Source organism: Trichoderma gamsii (genome assembly GCF_001481775.2).
Source record: "Trichoderma gamsii strain T6085 chromosome Unknown Scaffold_65.2, whole genome shotgun sequence".
NCBI classification, from domain to species: Eukaryota; Fungi; Ascomycota; class Sordariomycetes; order Hypocreales; family Hypocreaceae; genus Trichoderma; species Trichoderma gamsii.
In genome coordinates, this window is record NW_020171402.1 from 1 (window position 1) to 13,272 (window position 13,272).

Genomic DNA, 13,272 nt, shown 5'->3' on the forward strand with positions numbered 1-13,272 from the left:
TATATCTACTATATCTACTATATCTACTATATCTACTATATCTACTATATCTACTATATCTACTATATCTACTATATCTACTATATCTACTATATCTACTATATCTACTATATCTACTATATCTACTTATGTCTACTGTCTTTACTCTTTTTGTAGTAGATGTAATTATAATTATTATACTTGATCAAGCAGTACTTAGTACATGAAGGATCAGAGCTATGTTGATGGCCATGGAATTCCCTATTTCTTCTTATTTCTCACTTGTATAGCGTGGAAAGCTTATTGATCGCTTAGAGTTGAGTTTGAGGTACTTGTTAAGCCTCATGAGCCAGCTACTAGGTAACTACCAAATGGCTATCCACATGATGGATGTAAGAGTCATTGCATAGTTGCGTGGCGCTTGTGGATACTAGAGTCTCTATATATAACAGCGGTGGGCTCTTGCAACTTCTCGCTCAACCATTACTGTTTTTGCTCAACCAATACTGTTTTCTCTACCCGACAGAGTACCTCCAAGTCAGCCCAAGTTTATTGATTGGTGCATATCGCACGAAATGGAATCAGAATTCCATCAGTTCATCTCTCTTCCAACTGAGATCAGACTCAAAATCTGGAAATATGCTTTGCGGCCGAGCAACGCTTCTCGTCCCGGTGTTCATTTCTTCTCGGTGACGAACTTCAAAGAAGATGGCGACGAGCTTGCGAATCTGAGAGTCCAGTGTGATCTGGGATCCCGCTGCAAACGCAATCACGGCGAGACTTACTACCTCGCTGCACCAAAATTTGGCGTCAGTCATTCTTGGACCAACAACAATCCGTCTTCCTATCTTTGGGATTTTGGTATGTGGAGCGCATGCAACGAATCTCGGAAAATTATCGAAGACCGTTATAAGATGGAATACTGGGCGGCAAAGCTTCTGGAAGACAGCAAAGGCGAACATTCCTCCGATCCTGATGTCGATGCTTGCGTCCCATTTATCTTCCCGCGGAGAGATGAAGACTGGCGCTTTTCCATCCGTCCCAATCGAGATCTTTTATGCATCCAACCGCTCAATCCGCTTACTATAGGATACTATCGGAAAGATATCTTTCTCACGGAAGATATTTGTATGGTAAATCTCGATACGGGCTTACATGGCATCAAAAACATGGCGTTTGAGTATGATTCGAGCTGGTGCGACGACCTTATGGTGGTATCCTGTCCTCAAGATTTTCGCGCTTACTTTGAGGAGAAAAGCTCCCGAGGTCTCTTTATTCGCTATATCCTGGAATCAAAAGCTTGGGGCTACCGGGATGATCCAATTTGGCTCATCGATTACGGCCTAAAACGAGACCCCCTGAAACGTGGCCTTGGAAAGGATCGCCCCCGTTCACCTTGGCGTGAACACATGACGTTCTATGCAAATGACCGAAAATTCGTCGAAGTTGACAAAAGGTCAAAGAAAGAGTATGACTCCACCAAAAAATGGTCTGCACTTGACTTCTTGGCTGAACTCGATGATATGCTTGGAGGTGTCGAGCCCGAACACATGCTCCGCCATTATGAGGAGAAATTTAGCTCGGCTGACTTTTGTGAGCTTTGCGAAGATGGTGAAATGATGGGATTTCGATACCGTGTTAGCAGTGATGTCAGGATTCTAGCATGCGAGGAGAACGAATGAGCAATCCTGTAGCCTAAACTGCCACAAAACTCGTTTTTGGTTTCGATAGCGTTGTATACATAAACTTGATTATCTTTAAGTCGGCAGATTTCACGCATGTAGCTCTGAGTTTCAAAGTGAATAGCTGCTTCTGTAAAATGATGCAAGGGACATAGTACCTACGCATAGTCGAACTAATGCTTGTTATTGTTATTCAGCGCGGCCGAGCGGTTGAAAGCCATAGAGGACTCTCTCATTGATATCGCTTTACACATCGAAAAAGCGCAGTACCTTCTCAGCATTGGCAACACAATCTAACTTGGTAAATATGATATGATGTCTATTATAATATGGTTCAACGAAGCTCAACCTGCATCGCAAGGCGCCCCTGCCAACGGGCGATGGCGAGCGCTCGCTTGGTCGCGCAGGCTGTCGCTGGGACAACTCTTTGTTAACAAAATGCTTGTTTCTCTACCTCCAAAATTTAAACCATACGTCGCAGCTAGAGCCATCGTTACGCAGCCAATACTTGGGCGTCAGTCATTCCAGCCTCTTCGTATCGATCCCAGACTGCTCATACAATCGGATGTCTTTCAGCAGCTATACCCAGTACATTCACACACCATGGATACGCTACCGAACATCAAAGAGCTGTCTGTTGCGCATGACACGACTCAACTAGACAAAATAGGCCAAGGCAACTGTGGAACAGTCTGGGCGGCTCCTTGCTTAGGTTGCAGCGGACATAGCCATCTGGCCATGAAACAAGAAAACAGCAGCACTGGTCGGTCACTTTCTCATGAGTTACAAATTCATCAAAAACTCCTTAGAGCATCTGCGCTGGGCTGTCTTCCATTCGACATCCCTCGCTCTTTCGGCTTCCTAGATGCGCAGAACAGTGCAGTATGGAACGACATCCTACCAAGATTACACGACACATATACAAGACGCAATGCTATTGTTAGCGAGAAGATCATACCGTTTCCAGTCTCTACTCGGAGACTGCTCATACGGAAATTCAGTTCTGATATAGATGAAAAGAGAGTCATGAACAACTTGACCAACGAACATTGTCTTATTCGACCATATCTACGCCGTCGAAGGTATCGCAATCCTAAGAATGATACAGCAGAACAGAAAAAGTGGAAGCGCCCGCGAGCTTTCAGCCTTCAAAACTTCCCACTGCACTTGGATCAGATGGAAAAGTTGGGCCTTGATCCCTGTGAATACGCAATTGTCATGGCAGATGCTCTTGCTTTCATGCACTGGGTTGCAAGAGTAGATGGAAATGATGTCAAGTTTGTGCTTGCTCGGCCGCGAAGTCCACCGAGCATCTGCTGCCAACACCACCGGAAATCACCTCAGGATGCGTACCCTCATAATACCGGCATATTAGGTCCGCATACCATGTGGATACTGGACTTTGACTTGTGCAGGGACTTGACGCTTGACAAAAGCGGCATCGAACAAGCCTGCAACGCGTTTTGGGGCAATGACCCATGTTATCCTCAGCCTGGTCAGTCGGCTACGGCGGATCAGAGAGTGTGGGATACTTTCGAGCATCGATTTCTGGAATCCAGTGCCAAGGCTTTGGGAACGCGATCAGGTCAAATCGGGGTGCTTCCCAGCCTACTCATGGAGAAGATCAAGCAGACTGCAATGGATGTTTCAAAGGACGAATTTGGAAACTGGTAGATGGAAGCAAATTGACAAGAGATGTTGGCGTGTGGCAATGAGAATCGCCCATAGATTAGAATATTGATACCAGGCTCTGTAGCAGAATAGCGTGGCAAGTCAGATTATCCCCAGCGCGCTCGACTCTCTTGCTCATATTCGTCTTCCGTGTATCCATTCCACTCATTCTGCATGCTCCTCGCCTCAACCTCGCTTCGAGTCCCTTGGCCCGCCATTCGATCACCTTCAAAGTAGATATCTAGATGGTCAATCCATCCTTCGATGTGACCGCCGCCAAGAAATTTGATCCAGCCCCTGTTCCTTCTATCATCGTAAGAAATGGGCCCTTCGGCCTCACGACCACGCCAAGAAAACTGCACTGCATCCAGCGACGATTTGCGAGGTCGTTCTTCAAAATACAGCACCCCTTCGATGATACCTAGGTCAAATTTCCCCCATAGGCTAGAACCAGCTATAGTAAGCACAAGATCGAGTCCTGATGCATACTGGGGCCACTCCTCATCAACGGAACGGGAACTGATATCGTAGCGGCCATTCAGAAGACCAAGAGGTGTGAGGCTTGCTCTTTGGACGGGGCGATGTCTCTCTTCTTGGCTATCTTCATCTTCGTAGCTATCTTCATATGGCGGAGGTGGCTCGTCGAAGGGGTCCGTATAATCGCTATATCCACCGCCTTGGTACGAGGACTGGATACGTCCCCGCGGAGTGAATGGACGACTGCGTCTCGCAGTTTGTCTCACTCGGGGGACGGGAGCTGGTGCAGTGCGTGAGGCGGGTTCTGGGCGGCTCGATGCTCGTGAAGTGCTGCCACGGCGAGCAGTTTGCTTTGTTGCATATTGGCGTGCTGGAGCAGAGCCCTTCTCCGATGATTTAGATGTTTTGGCTTTCTTGGCTGGAGTAGGAGCTGGCAAGTTTGTATTGATCGTTACGTTGACGGTAACATCAGCTTTCCTCTTCCCAGTCGTAGCCTTTCGCGAGGGCCCAGCCTGCGATGCAGCTACGGCTTCAAGCCCCTTTGTTGCTTTCTTCCTATCTTCCCTCTCGCGCTTCGTCCACTCTTTCTTCAGCTTCTTCTCCAAATCTTTGATGGGCGGAGGCACAGACAAAGTCCCTTGTCGGACGGCATCAAAAAGCCGCATGCGCGCTACAGACTTCACCTTGGAAGGCTGGAGCCCATGATGGATGAGTTGCGCCTCGAACCAATGCGCGGTGTGGTCTTTGTCGCTTCCAGACGCAAAATGTGCGACCAATTCCTCTTTACTGGCTCGACGGTGTTGACTGCGGTTGGATGCTTCCGCGAAGAAGACGCCATTGCCATACGCAAACTTGCCCTCGGATGCAAGAGCGGTTGTTTGCGACATCTTGGGTCTGTAAGCGTATGTCCCTGGTCTCTTGCTGTCTCCGCGATGGAGATACTTATCCGTTCAACAGCTTGAAGCTGGCGAGCTTGGTTAATTAACGATGTGTTGTTGCTGCCCAAGATGAGGGGCAGACGGGCGGGGTGTTTATGAGAGATGCGTGTAATTGGCTCCTCATTACTTGGAAGCCTGTTTGCGCCACGCAGGTATTCCCAGTTGCTTTATTATGTCACTAACGTACAAAATTTAAGGAACCAGATATTACACTGACAGGTGTCCTCTTCAATTTAGCGACGACGCAAGATAAACCTCAGCAAGCATTGACCATTACAATTAAGCTTCTGATCATTTGAACTAAAGCGACACAGACTCATGTGCATCCTCTGTTCTTGGAACATTTGCGTACTCCAATTCAATTCACTACTCTTTGCCAAAACAGCAATAATAGACACCAGTGCTCAGTGATTAAAGGCTCAACGGAGCTCTTTTGATCTCGATAGACTATGAATCTCCATGTCCAGTTGCTCATTCTCGCCAGCGTGCCCCATTCCAATGCTTCTATCGCTCAGTTGAATCAATTGTGCAATTCCTAAGAAGCAATAGCAGAAGTAGCAGAAGTAGCATTTCAAAAGGTTAAGTAGCCACCACTCCGCCAACGCAAAGCCAAACTTTGAAACCCAATCCTTCCAACAGGGAGAATACCTACTTACACGTTATAGACTTTCGGAAAACAACCTCATATCGAAAAGTTTAAAGTTCAGCGATTATATATATCCTAGGATCATCCGCATATTCTCCTGTTGCGTGTTGCACCTGCACCAAAGCACCACACCTTTGACCATTTCGGCTACAACTTTTTGAGCCTTTAACAACCATGACTTCACCAGCGGACCCGAGCAAATCACCAAAACCGGCACGCCTGGAAGCCCAAGTTATTGAATCTATCGGCAAGTTGCGGGAGGAGATGAACATGAGTCCCAAGACGAGCAAGCTGGCCGATAAATTGCGCAACCAGGCGAGCGCCGCCATCGCTATTGGGCAAGAGCAACCTGATGATCGAGAAACTCTTGAATCGTCTTGGAATATGTTCCAGATATTGATTGAAAAGTCAAAAAAGGGGGAGCTGAGGAGGAAGAGATGTTGAAGAAGCGTGCGGCTGAGGCGGAAGAGCTAGGGATGATACTAGAAGAGACACAGAAGATACAGGAAGAGACACAGAAGCTACAGGAAGAGATACAGAAGCTACAGACCCAGCACGCCCAGACCGAAAAGGAGATAAACATGAAGGAAAAGGCCCTGAAGTCAACTTGGATCAACTTCAAAGGCTGACATCTCCATATACAAGTCACTCAGCACAGTCGGAAAAGAGACCAAGGCCGGAGAATAGCGTGGGGAACGCCGACGCGAGCAAAGTTTCTCTTACATGCCTTGATCGAGTCAACTCTATGAGCCAAGGTTACTAGAGAGACCAAGATACCATGGACAGCCACCGCCGCCAACCACGTTCTGCTTTTTCGCTATTCAATGGAGTCGCTCGTCTCTTTGCTTACTTACTATGGAATATTTTATTATCTTCGCATGGGCCAGATCATACTTTGACTTCCTCAAGGAATGTTTCATCATATTCCAATCGGGTAGATGCGCTCTGTATTGAACCATGTACTAGAGGCAATAGAAACCATTTGCTGTTTGGCATTTTACATTTTCATTATGTGTAACTTTACCTCAAGTACTTCTTTTGCCTCTTCCTAGGCTTGGTGGAAACAGAAGCTATCTTGAACCTATTGCACGAGTTAATAGTACGATCTGGCTCGGCACGTCCAAAAACGGGCGATGGATTCTCAGCATCAACAATATATTCTGTTTGCTAAGTACATCATCTCCAATACAGTCTACGTCTGAATCATTGTTAGTTTGCATCGCCGAAATAGACGTGAGGTCTCCATGTGACTGGTATAGCAATACACCATACATATTGCCGTCGCTTCTCGGCCCTATACTGTTTGGGTATTTAAGAGAGTCAGCTTTACATGCCTGGTAACGTTAGCCGAGTCTGATAGCCAGGGGCTTTCGCACTAATATGGTTCGATGCGTCCCAAAATGGGCGATGGATTTTGCACAAGGCAGCAGGAATCGGACTTTAAATTGCTTTAGGTAGTACAGGAGACTTCGGAGTCTCCTTGTACATGTATGCTAAAATCTCACTCAACTATACTTGTTAAGTCAACTGCTTGTTTATAACGTGCCTACGGCCCTTTAATAAAAATTATAGGCAGGTCGTTAGCATTTATCCTTGCATTTTTACTGTAGTATATAATCAAGCTGACCACTACGCCAGGGCATCCAATAGCGTCGAGGGCATTATTTACATGCGCCTGCACATCATCTTCCTTTGCACTTAAAATCCCCATTTGCGCCTTCACTTCTTGAAAATTTTCGTTCAGCGCGCCTTTAGACCTCAATGGGAAGGTGATCAAAATCCAGGGATAGTGACCAACAAAAACCAGGGGCGCGTTTTGGCCAAGAATATGGGACGCACCAAGAATGAGTTCAACGTTACTCCCGGCTCCAGTCCCGAATCATGTCGATTAAAGTTGAATATGCTTGTATATATGATGCTCTCCCCTTATTGGGGACCCCTAAAGCTATTAAGCTTATACGCTCGTGCAATCTGTAAATTTCGATAGTGTATCGCGCTTCGAATTGGGTACAATGGTGCTATCCAACCGCGTCCTCTCTGCCATCACCAAGCTCGGCTTGGTGGCCGGCTCTGCCTATGCTGAGAGTGAGTATATCTGGCCCAATGCTAAGACTGACTTGCTCGAGTCTATGCTCTATGAGCAGCAGGGATTTGGATCTGGCAACTCGCCAGCGACCTTTATCGTTCCCTGCGACAAGGTCCCTTTTGGCACTGGCCGCAATGGAGCTGCGGAGTGGCTGCGAACAGCATACCATGATATGGCAACTGCGGATGTCGTGACCGGAATTGGAGGTCTCGACGCGTCCATTGGGTTTGAGGTGAACCGCGATGAGAATCCCGGTATTGGATTCAACGAGACGCTTGTGAATCTAGCCGCGTTTCTCACACCTCGTTCATCCATGGCAGACTTGATCGCCTTGGGCGCAGTGTTTGCTGCGAATGGATGCTCAAATGGAAGCGTTGAGATTCCTTTTCGAGCGGGCAGAGTTGATGCTACAGGGCCTGGTGCGACAGGTGTGCCCAAGCCAGAGGAGCCTTTGGACGAGCACATCACCAATTTCCAGAGACAAGGATTCACGCCACAGGAGATGATTGGACTGGTGGCATGTGGCCATACCCTCGGAGGTGTTCATGGCGTGGATTTTCCCGAGATTGTCCCAGTCGTTAATAATGCAGTAAGTCACCATGTGGATAGTAGAGCCTGGTTGTTATATATACCTGTACGAAGAGCTAGCTATACAAGAACTTTGAGTGGGCTGACCATTTTGCACAGGCGACGGACCAGAACACGCAGACATTCGACACAACTAACACGGGGTTCACCGGGTTTGATAACACTGTGTAAGATGAGATTTATTCCTTTGCACGACCTCAACTAACTGAAAGTCAGTGCTGTTCAGTTCGTGAACAATATTACGCAGAATCCGCTAGCGTTTGGTCACAATGAGACCACCAACTCCGATGCCAGAATCTTCAACTCTGACGGAGGAAAAGAGATTGGGAAAATGGCTGATTCTCCCTCTTACTTCTTCCAAACCTGCACAACACTCCTCGAACGAATGATCAATACCGTTCCCAAAGGCGTAGCTCTTACGGATCCAATCCAGCCCATTGCCGTAAAGCCTTCCCAGCTGTTTGCCACTATTAACTCGAATGGAACGATGACCATGTCTGGCTATATCAGAGTACGTCTTTTTCTTCCATTCATACAGGAAACACAAGACAAACGCTAATGGAGATCAAACAGCTTACTGGCCCCGTAACCGCCAACCCAAATCGCACAGTCAAAATCCACTTCCATCCTCGTTCTGGAGAGAGCCGCTCAGATCCGGGTGCTGGCACCGTTAGCAAAAGCATAGCTTCAGCCGCTTCAGCTCATGTCCTCTACGGAAACCCTCCTCTTACGTTTTGGTGGTACCAGTTCTCGACGGTGATCCCCATCACCCAGGGCGTTTCTGGATTTGACGTAGAGGTTGTCGATACCAGCAGCGGGGTCACCAACAGCACCATGTACAAGAATGGTGGCCAAGGATTTCCGTTTGATGATACGATCGTCACGCAGCCAAAGCTGTCATGTTCTGAAACAATTTACAACGGGCTGATGAACTTGACTGTTGCGGTAAGCCTCCCCTGCTCATGATTACAAGTTATCTGCCCACTAAAGCTAATAACACTAATTTAGATCCGTGATGACTCCAAACTCGATTCACTAAAGGCGATAGTCCACGTACCAACTCCTCTCAACTCTTTTACGCCAACCGTTGGCTCGATACCTCTTGATTTTGCCAAAGTCGGCCCCATCGAAGGATCAGGCTACACCCTGTACAATGCGACTATTGTTACCGGAGCCACTCCTGATGATCCCAACAACTTTGCCCATACTTATATGCGAACCTACGATTTGATTGCTTCAAACAGCACACATACTGTGGAGAGGGAGTTTAACATGATGGATGGGCTCAATGCCTGTCCGGATCCCAATATCTTTTAGTGGTTGAGCGAAGTTTTTCGTGTAAATACTTGGAACGAATTGTAAATATTACTGTACATAGCAAAGTCTCGCAAGCAAACAGAATTTGTATCACACTGGTTGAGTAAATCTACTATTTTACTATATCTACTCCTTCTACTATATCTACTACCTTTACCATACCATCGGGAGGAGTATGTCCTGATAATTGCAGAAGAATGTCTTATTGAACTATTACCTAGGTACTACCTTCTGCGATACGAAGCCCTCGATGACCAAATCCAACAACCCATTACATGACTGCGGTACTATGCTGCCAATGGTTTACATGACTTATGATGAGAGCTTGCTGTTGATGAAAGAGAGGGCTTGTTGGCCGTACTCCTGGCCGTAGCCTTGGTGAGTGGCAGGGTTGTTTCCGTTGCAGCAGTATGGGTCTGAGGCATCACAGTACGACTTGATCTTGGATGCGCTGGGGCAATTGAAGCCAGCTGGGCGGGGATCGAACTAGTAAAGGATAATAAAGTTAGAAGTCAATCATCTATAAACCATGATCTATTTCGTAACCACAGATTACTTACGCCCTGAGTAGCACAGGTTCCCACATTATACGGCAGTCCGTGAATGTTTCGCGGGTCGCCCATGAAGATTGCGGCCTTGATAGCAGATACAGCTCCCGAAGACAAGGGAACAGCAGTGTTACCATATCCCTCGGCAGGATCGCCTCCACCGCAAAGCGCGTCGTCAAAGATTTGACCACCCTGTTACATTGTTTGTCAGTATTTGAAGCAGCTAACAGTGTGAGAGAGGTACAGACCTGCGAGTATCCGACCAAGACCAACTTGGTGTTTGGGCAAGAGTTGTGGAAGTTGTTCACGGCCGTGACAACGGCGTTGATACCTTGGACAACAGAGTTGGCATAGCTGATGCCGCCGCAAGAAGCCTGACCGCCACAGGCTGGGTAGTTGATGGCCTCGGATGTGGTTCCAGGGTGAGCCGAGACGACCAGGTTTACAACTGTAGCAGATGAGCCGTATCCTGGTCCTACTGTGGTCTCACGAGCACCAAAGACGTGAATTCCTGGGCATTGACGCTTCTCAACCTTCTCAACATCAACCGGGCTGCTCGTGGCAAGAAGAGCCTGGCCTAACAAAAAAGTGATGGTGTTTCTAATTGAAGGCATTTTTTCCCTTTTAAAGAGTGGCTATAGAGGCTAATGGTACGAGGTCGATATAGTGTAAGATGCTGACTCTTTAAAAAGAACAAGCCTTCTGGGGCAAGCAGGAGGTTATATAGCATAGGTATGTATCGTGAGTCTAAGCAGAACCCCCCAAACCATCTGTATGTAAAGTTATACACTTCATTCAGGATTTTCTCATCATTGTCAGCTCACTCCGTGTCAAAGGCCTAATCTGTTCTAGTTGTCGTTGTATTCCTTTCCTCCAGGCACTCATCTTTACTCGTGCATCTAGAATTAGGCTAAATTAAGTCTCATTGCAGCTGCGTATCCCGATTGGCACTGGGTTTTTAAAGCATTCTTACATACTGGTTGTAATACGTATACGAGTGATGATCATATCTTAAGTTGCGATAATTTAAATATAGAAACATACGTCAATGATGTCCTGCGAATCTTCCCTTTGGACCGAGGAGCCGACAGCCAACTTTGCTTTCTTTTGAAGCAATATCCGCTTTCTGCCGTGCTCATGCACCTACTAGTCTACGTACACAGCATTATATTGCAAAGATTGCCTAGTTCAGCGTTTCACGGTGAAAATCTTCTTGATAGCTGTTGTAATCAACAACATCGCCACTATGGATTATGATTGCTGCCCGGCGTACTGGCTTGGAAACCTGTAGTATTGCCGTATAACGCGACAGCGAGATAGACAAACATCCGTTTATTCATTTGCGCATCAACTCCAATGCTTCAGCATCCAAAACCTTATTGTCTAATGTAGGCCACACCATGCAGGTCTTGCTAAATATGCCGAAGGCGGGTTGGCTGAAAGGCTTCAACCCCACACTGAAAGCGGACGCTTTTGCTCATAGAAGCAACGACGGGCCACCGCGATGCGACATGTCGGCAGGCTTGGCACTTTATTCGAGATGCGTGGTTGGCAGGCTAATCTACGCCTACTTAGCCGGACGCACCCCAGATCTGCAGCGCAATTCTCGACCCTCCGATGGCCGACTTAAGGTTCGAATGAGCCGGCATTAGTGCGCTACAGACTATTACTATGCACTGCCAGCGCCTCTGGAGTTGTTGTGGATGCTTCGGGACGAAGCGCAATGGTTAAGGTTAACCGATTGTAGTAATGCCATTGAACCGGCATTTGACAAGTTTAGGCAATTCTCTTACCGCAACATGAATGGTAGATGGCAAAGGGACACCACGCAGACTTGCTGTAAGTGGTGTCGGATGCTTTTTTTCTCTTGCTGTTGGAAAGGCACACATAACAGATTTCGAGATCATGGCGGCGAAGAGGCTGACTTCAACATTCAATCATTGTCTTGTTATTTCAATAGTACAACTTCGAGCTACCACTAGATTCTAAACCTCTTTCTTGAAACTTGACGAGAATGTTACCCAACACCTTTTCCACGCCATTGACATGGTATACCTGATTGAGGAAGTTTAGGCTCTCATGCTTTAGCGAAATTTGGTCGCCATCTCTTGCAGAGAGAAATCAGTGTGCTTAAGGAGGTGACCTCTCTACACTGGGCGGGAACTTCGGTTTCTTCTAATTGCACATTCACACATATCTTCACATATTTACAATACCCGGGCGCATCCGTAATTAATCTGCACATAGAGACATGAAGAAATCTCAGTGTGGTACTGGAAAGGAGGCTGTCATAGGCACAAGTGCATACATCAAGAAGACCAAGCGAGTCGCATTATTGTTCAATAAAAACCTTACCACTTGACAGTTCCCAAAGTTTTATGTCATCTATATCGAGAAACATGAGGCTGGTCTTCATCATGATGCTCCATGTTCCATGGCCTCAACCTGAGGTACCTACATGTAGGAAACGACGAGCTATGCGCTAGGGTTTATAGTGCTTTTGTTTTTCGAAGCATTTCAACAGGACCCATGGCGCAACGGTAGCGCGTCAGATTCCAGCTAGGAATCTCCTGAAGGTTATCCGTTCGAATCGGGTTGGGTTCAATACCCTTCAAATTCTTTTTTTGTTCCCTAGCCTCAGAACTTTGGCTTGAATCAATATCCTTACCTGAGCTTCGTACTCATAATTATGTTTTACTTGAAGTTATTGAATGAATCTCTTTCTCGGTTCGGCGTTCTGTTTTAGTTCTGCAGGCTTAAAGTGTGGTAACAACTTACGTATACTTGGCTGCGTTCAGCAATCTCAATGCTTAGCTTGGAGGCTTGCTTCTGCTCAAGGAAGAGACAAAAGCAGAGACTGCGATATGCAGATGCATACACACTTGAAATAACAATACTAGAACCCCTCAAATTTTATTACTAGTTAGAGAAAAGGAGATAGTAAAGGCAAGAGAAGAACAACGTGCGCAGCATCGAGGTTGTGTGCTCATGGCTGTGAGATGAATCTCTTATTTCCTTTCGTTTCTTGCTTGCTGCGATATTGCTCAACACACTTCACGGGTTAGTATTTGGCTTGCAAGCATTTTGCATCGTGATGCACAGATGAATTTGGTTGTCTACCTCTAGTTATTGGGGCATTTGAAGCAGAATTGGTAGATGAGTGGAATGCTTAGAATGCAGGGTACAATGCAATGATATCACACTCATAAATGGAGTTGGCTGAGTTTCTAACATGATTTAATAGCTAATATTACAATTTAATTACTCAATATGAACTGCGAGATAAGACTGAATATAGCGTCGTACTAAGGACGCTGAGTTCGGCGACGAAGCCGTGATA

General features: G+C 46.6%; 5 protein-coding genes across 5 annotated transcripts; 3 read left to right on the forward strand and 2 right to left on the reverse strand.

Moving 5' to 3' along the window:
- Window positions 1-554: 554 nt before the first annotated feature.
- TGAM01_v210522 (hypothetical protein) lies at window positions 555-1,661 on the forward strand (the record flags this gene model as incomplete). Its single annotated transcript, XM_018801085.1, has 1 exon — window positions 555-1,661. The coding sequence occupies one exon, from the start codon at window positions 555-557 to the stop codon at window positions 1,659-1,661; it is 1,107 nt and encodes a 368-aa protein (XP_018665917.1).
- A 603-nt stretch (window positions 1,662-2,264) lies between these two features.
- TGAM01_v210523 (hypothetical protein) lies at window positions 2,265-3,335 on the forward strand (the record flags this gene model as incomplete). Its single annotated transcript, XM_018801086.1, has 1 exon — window positions 2,265-3,335. One exon carries the CDS (start codon window positions 2,265-2,267, stop codon window positions 3,333-3,335), a length of 1,071 nt encoding a protein of 356 aa, XP_018665918.1.
- A 104-nt stretch (window positions 3,336-3,439) lies between these two features.
- TGAM01_v210524 (hypothetical protein) lies at window positions 3,440-4,696 on the reverse strand (the record flags this gene model as incomplete). The annotated part of the gene is made up of 1 exon (XM_018801087.1): window positions 3,440-4,696. One exon carries the CDS (start codon window positions 4,694-4,696, stop codon window positions 3,440-3,442), a length of 1,257 nt encoding a protein of 418 aa, XP_018665919.1.
- A 2,709-nt stretch (window positions 4,697-7,405) lies between these two features.
- TGAM01_v210525 (hypothetical protein) lies at window positions 7,406-9,384 on the forward strand (the record flags this gene model as incomplete). Its single annotated transcript, XM_024550820.1, has 5 exons — window positions 7,406-8,068; window positions 8,167-8,234; window positions 8,284-8,578; window positions 8,641-9,012; window positions 9,076-9,384. The coding sequence occupies 5 exons, from the start codon at window positions 7,406-7,408 to the stop codon at window positions 9,382-9,384; spliced, it is 1,707 nt and encodes a 568-aa protein (XP_024404428.1).
- Window positions 9,385-9,696: 312 nt separating this feature from the next.
- On the reverse strand, window positions 9,697-10,546 carry TGAM01_v210526 (acetylxylan esterase; the record flags this gene model as incomplete). The annotated part of the gene is made up of 3 exons (XM_018801089.2): window positions 9,697-9,870; window positions 9,945-10,124; window positions 10,181-10,546. The coding sequence occupies 3 exons, from the start codon at window positions 10,544-10,546 to the stop codon at window positions 9,697-9,699; spliced, it is 720 nt and encodes a 239-aa protein (XP_018665921.2).
- Window positions 10,547-13,272: the final 2,726 nt, after the last annotated feature.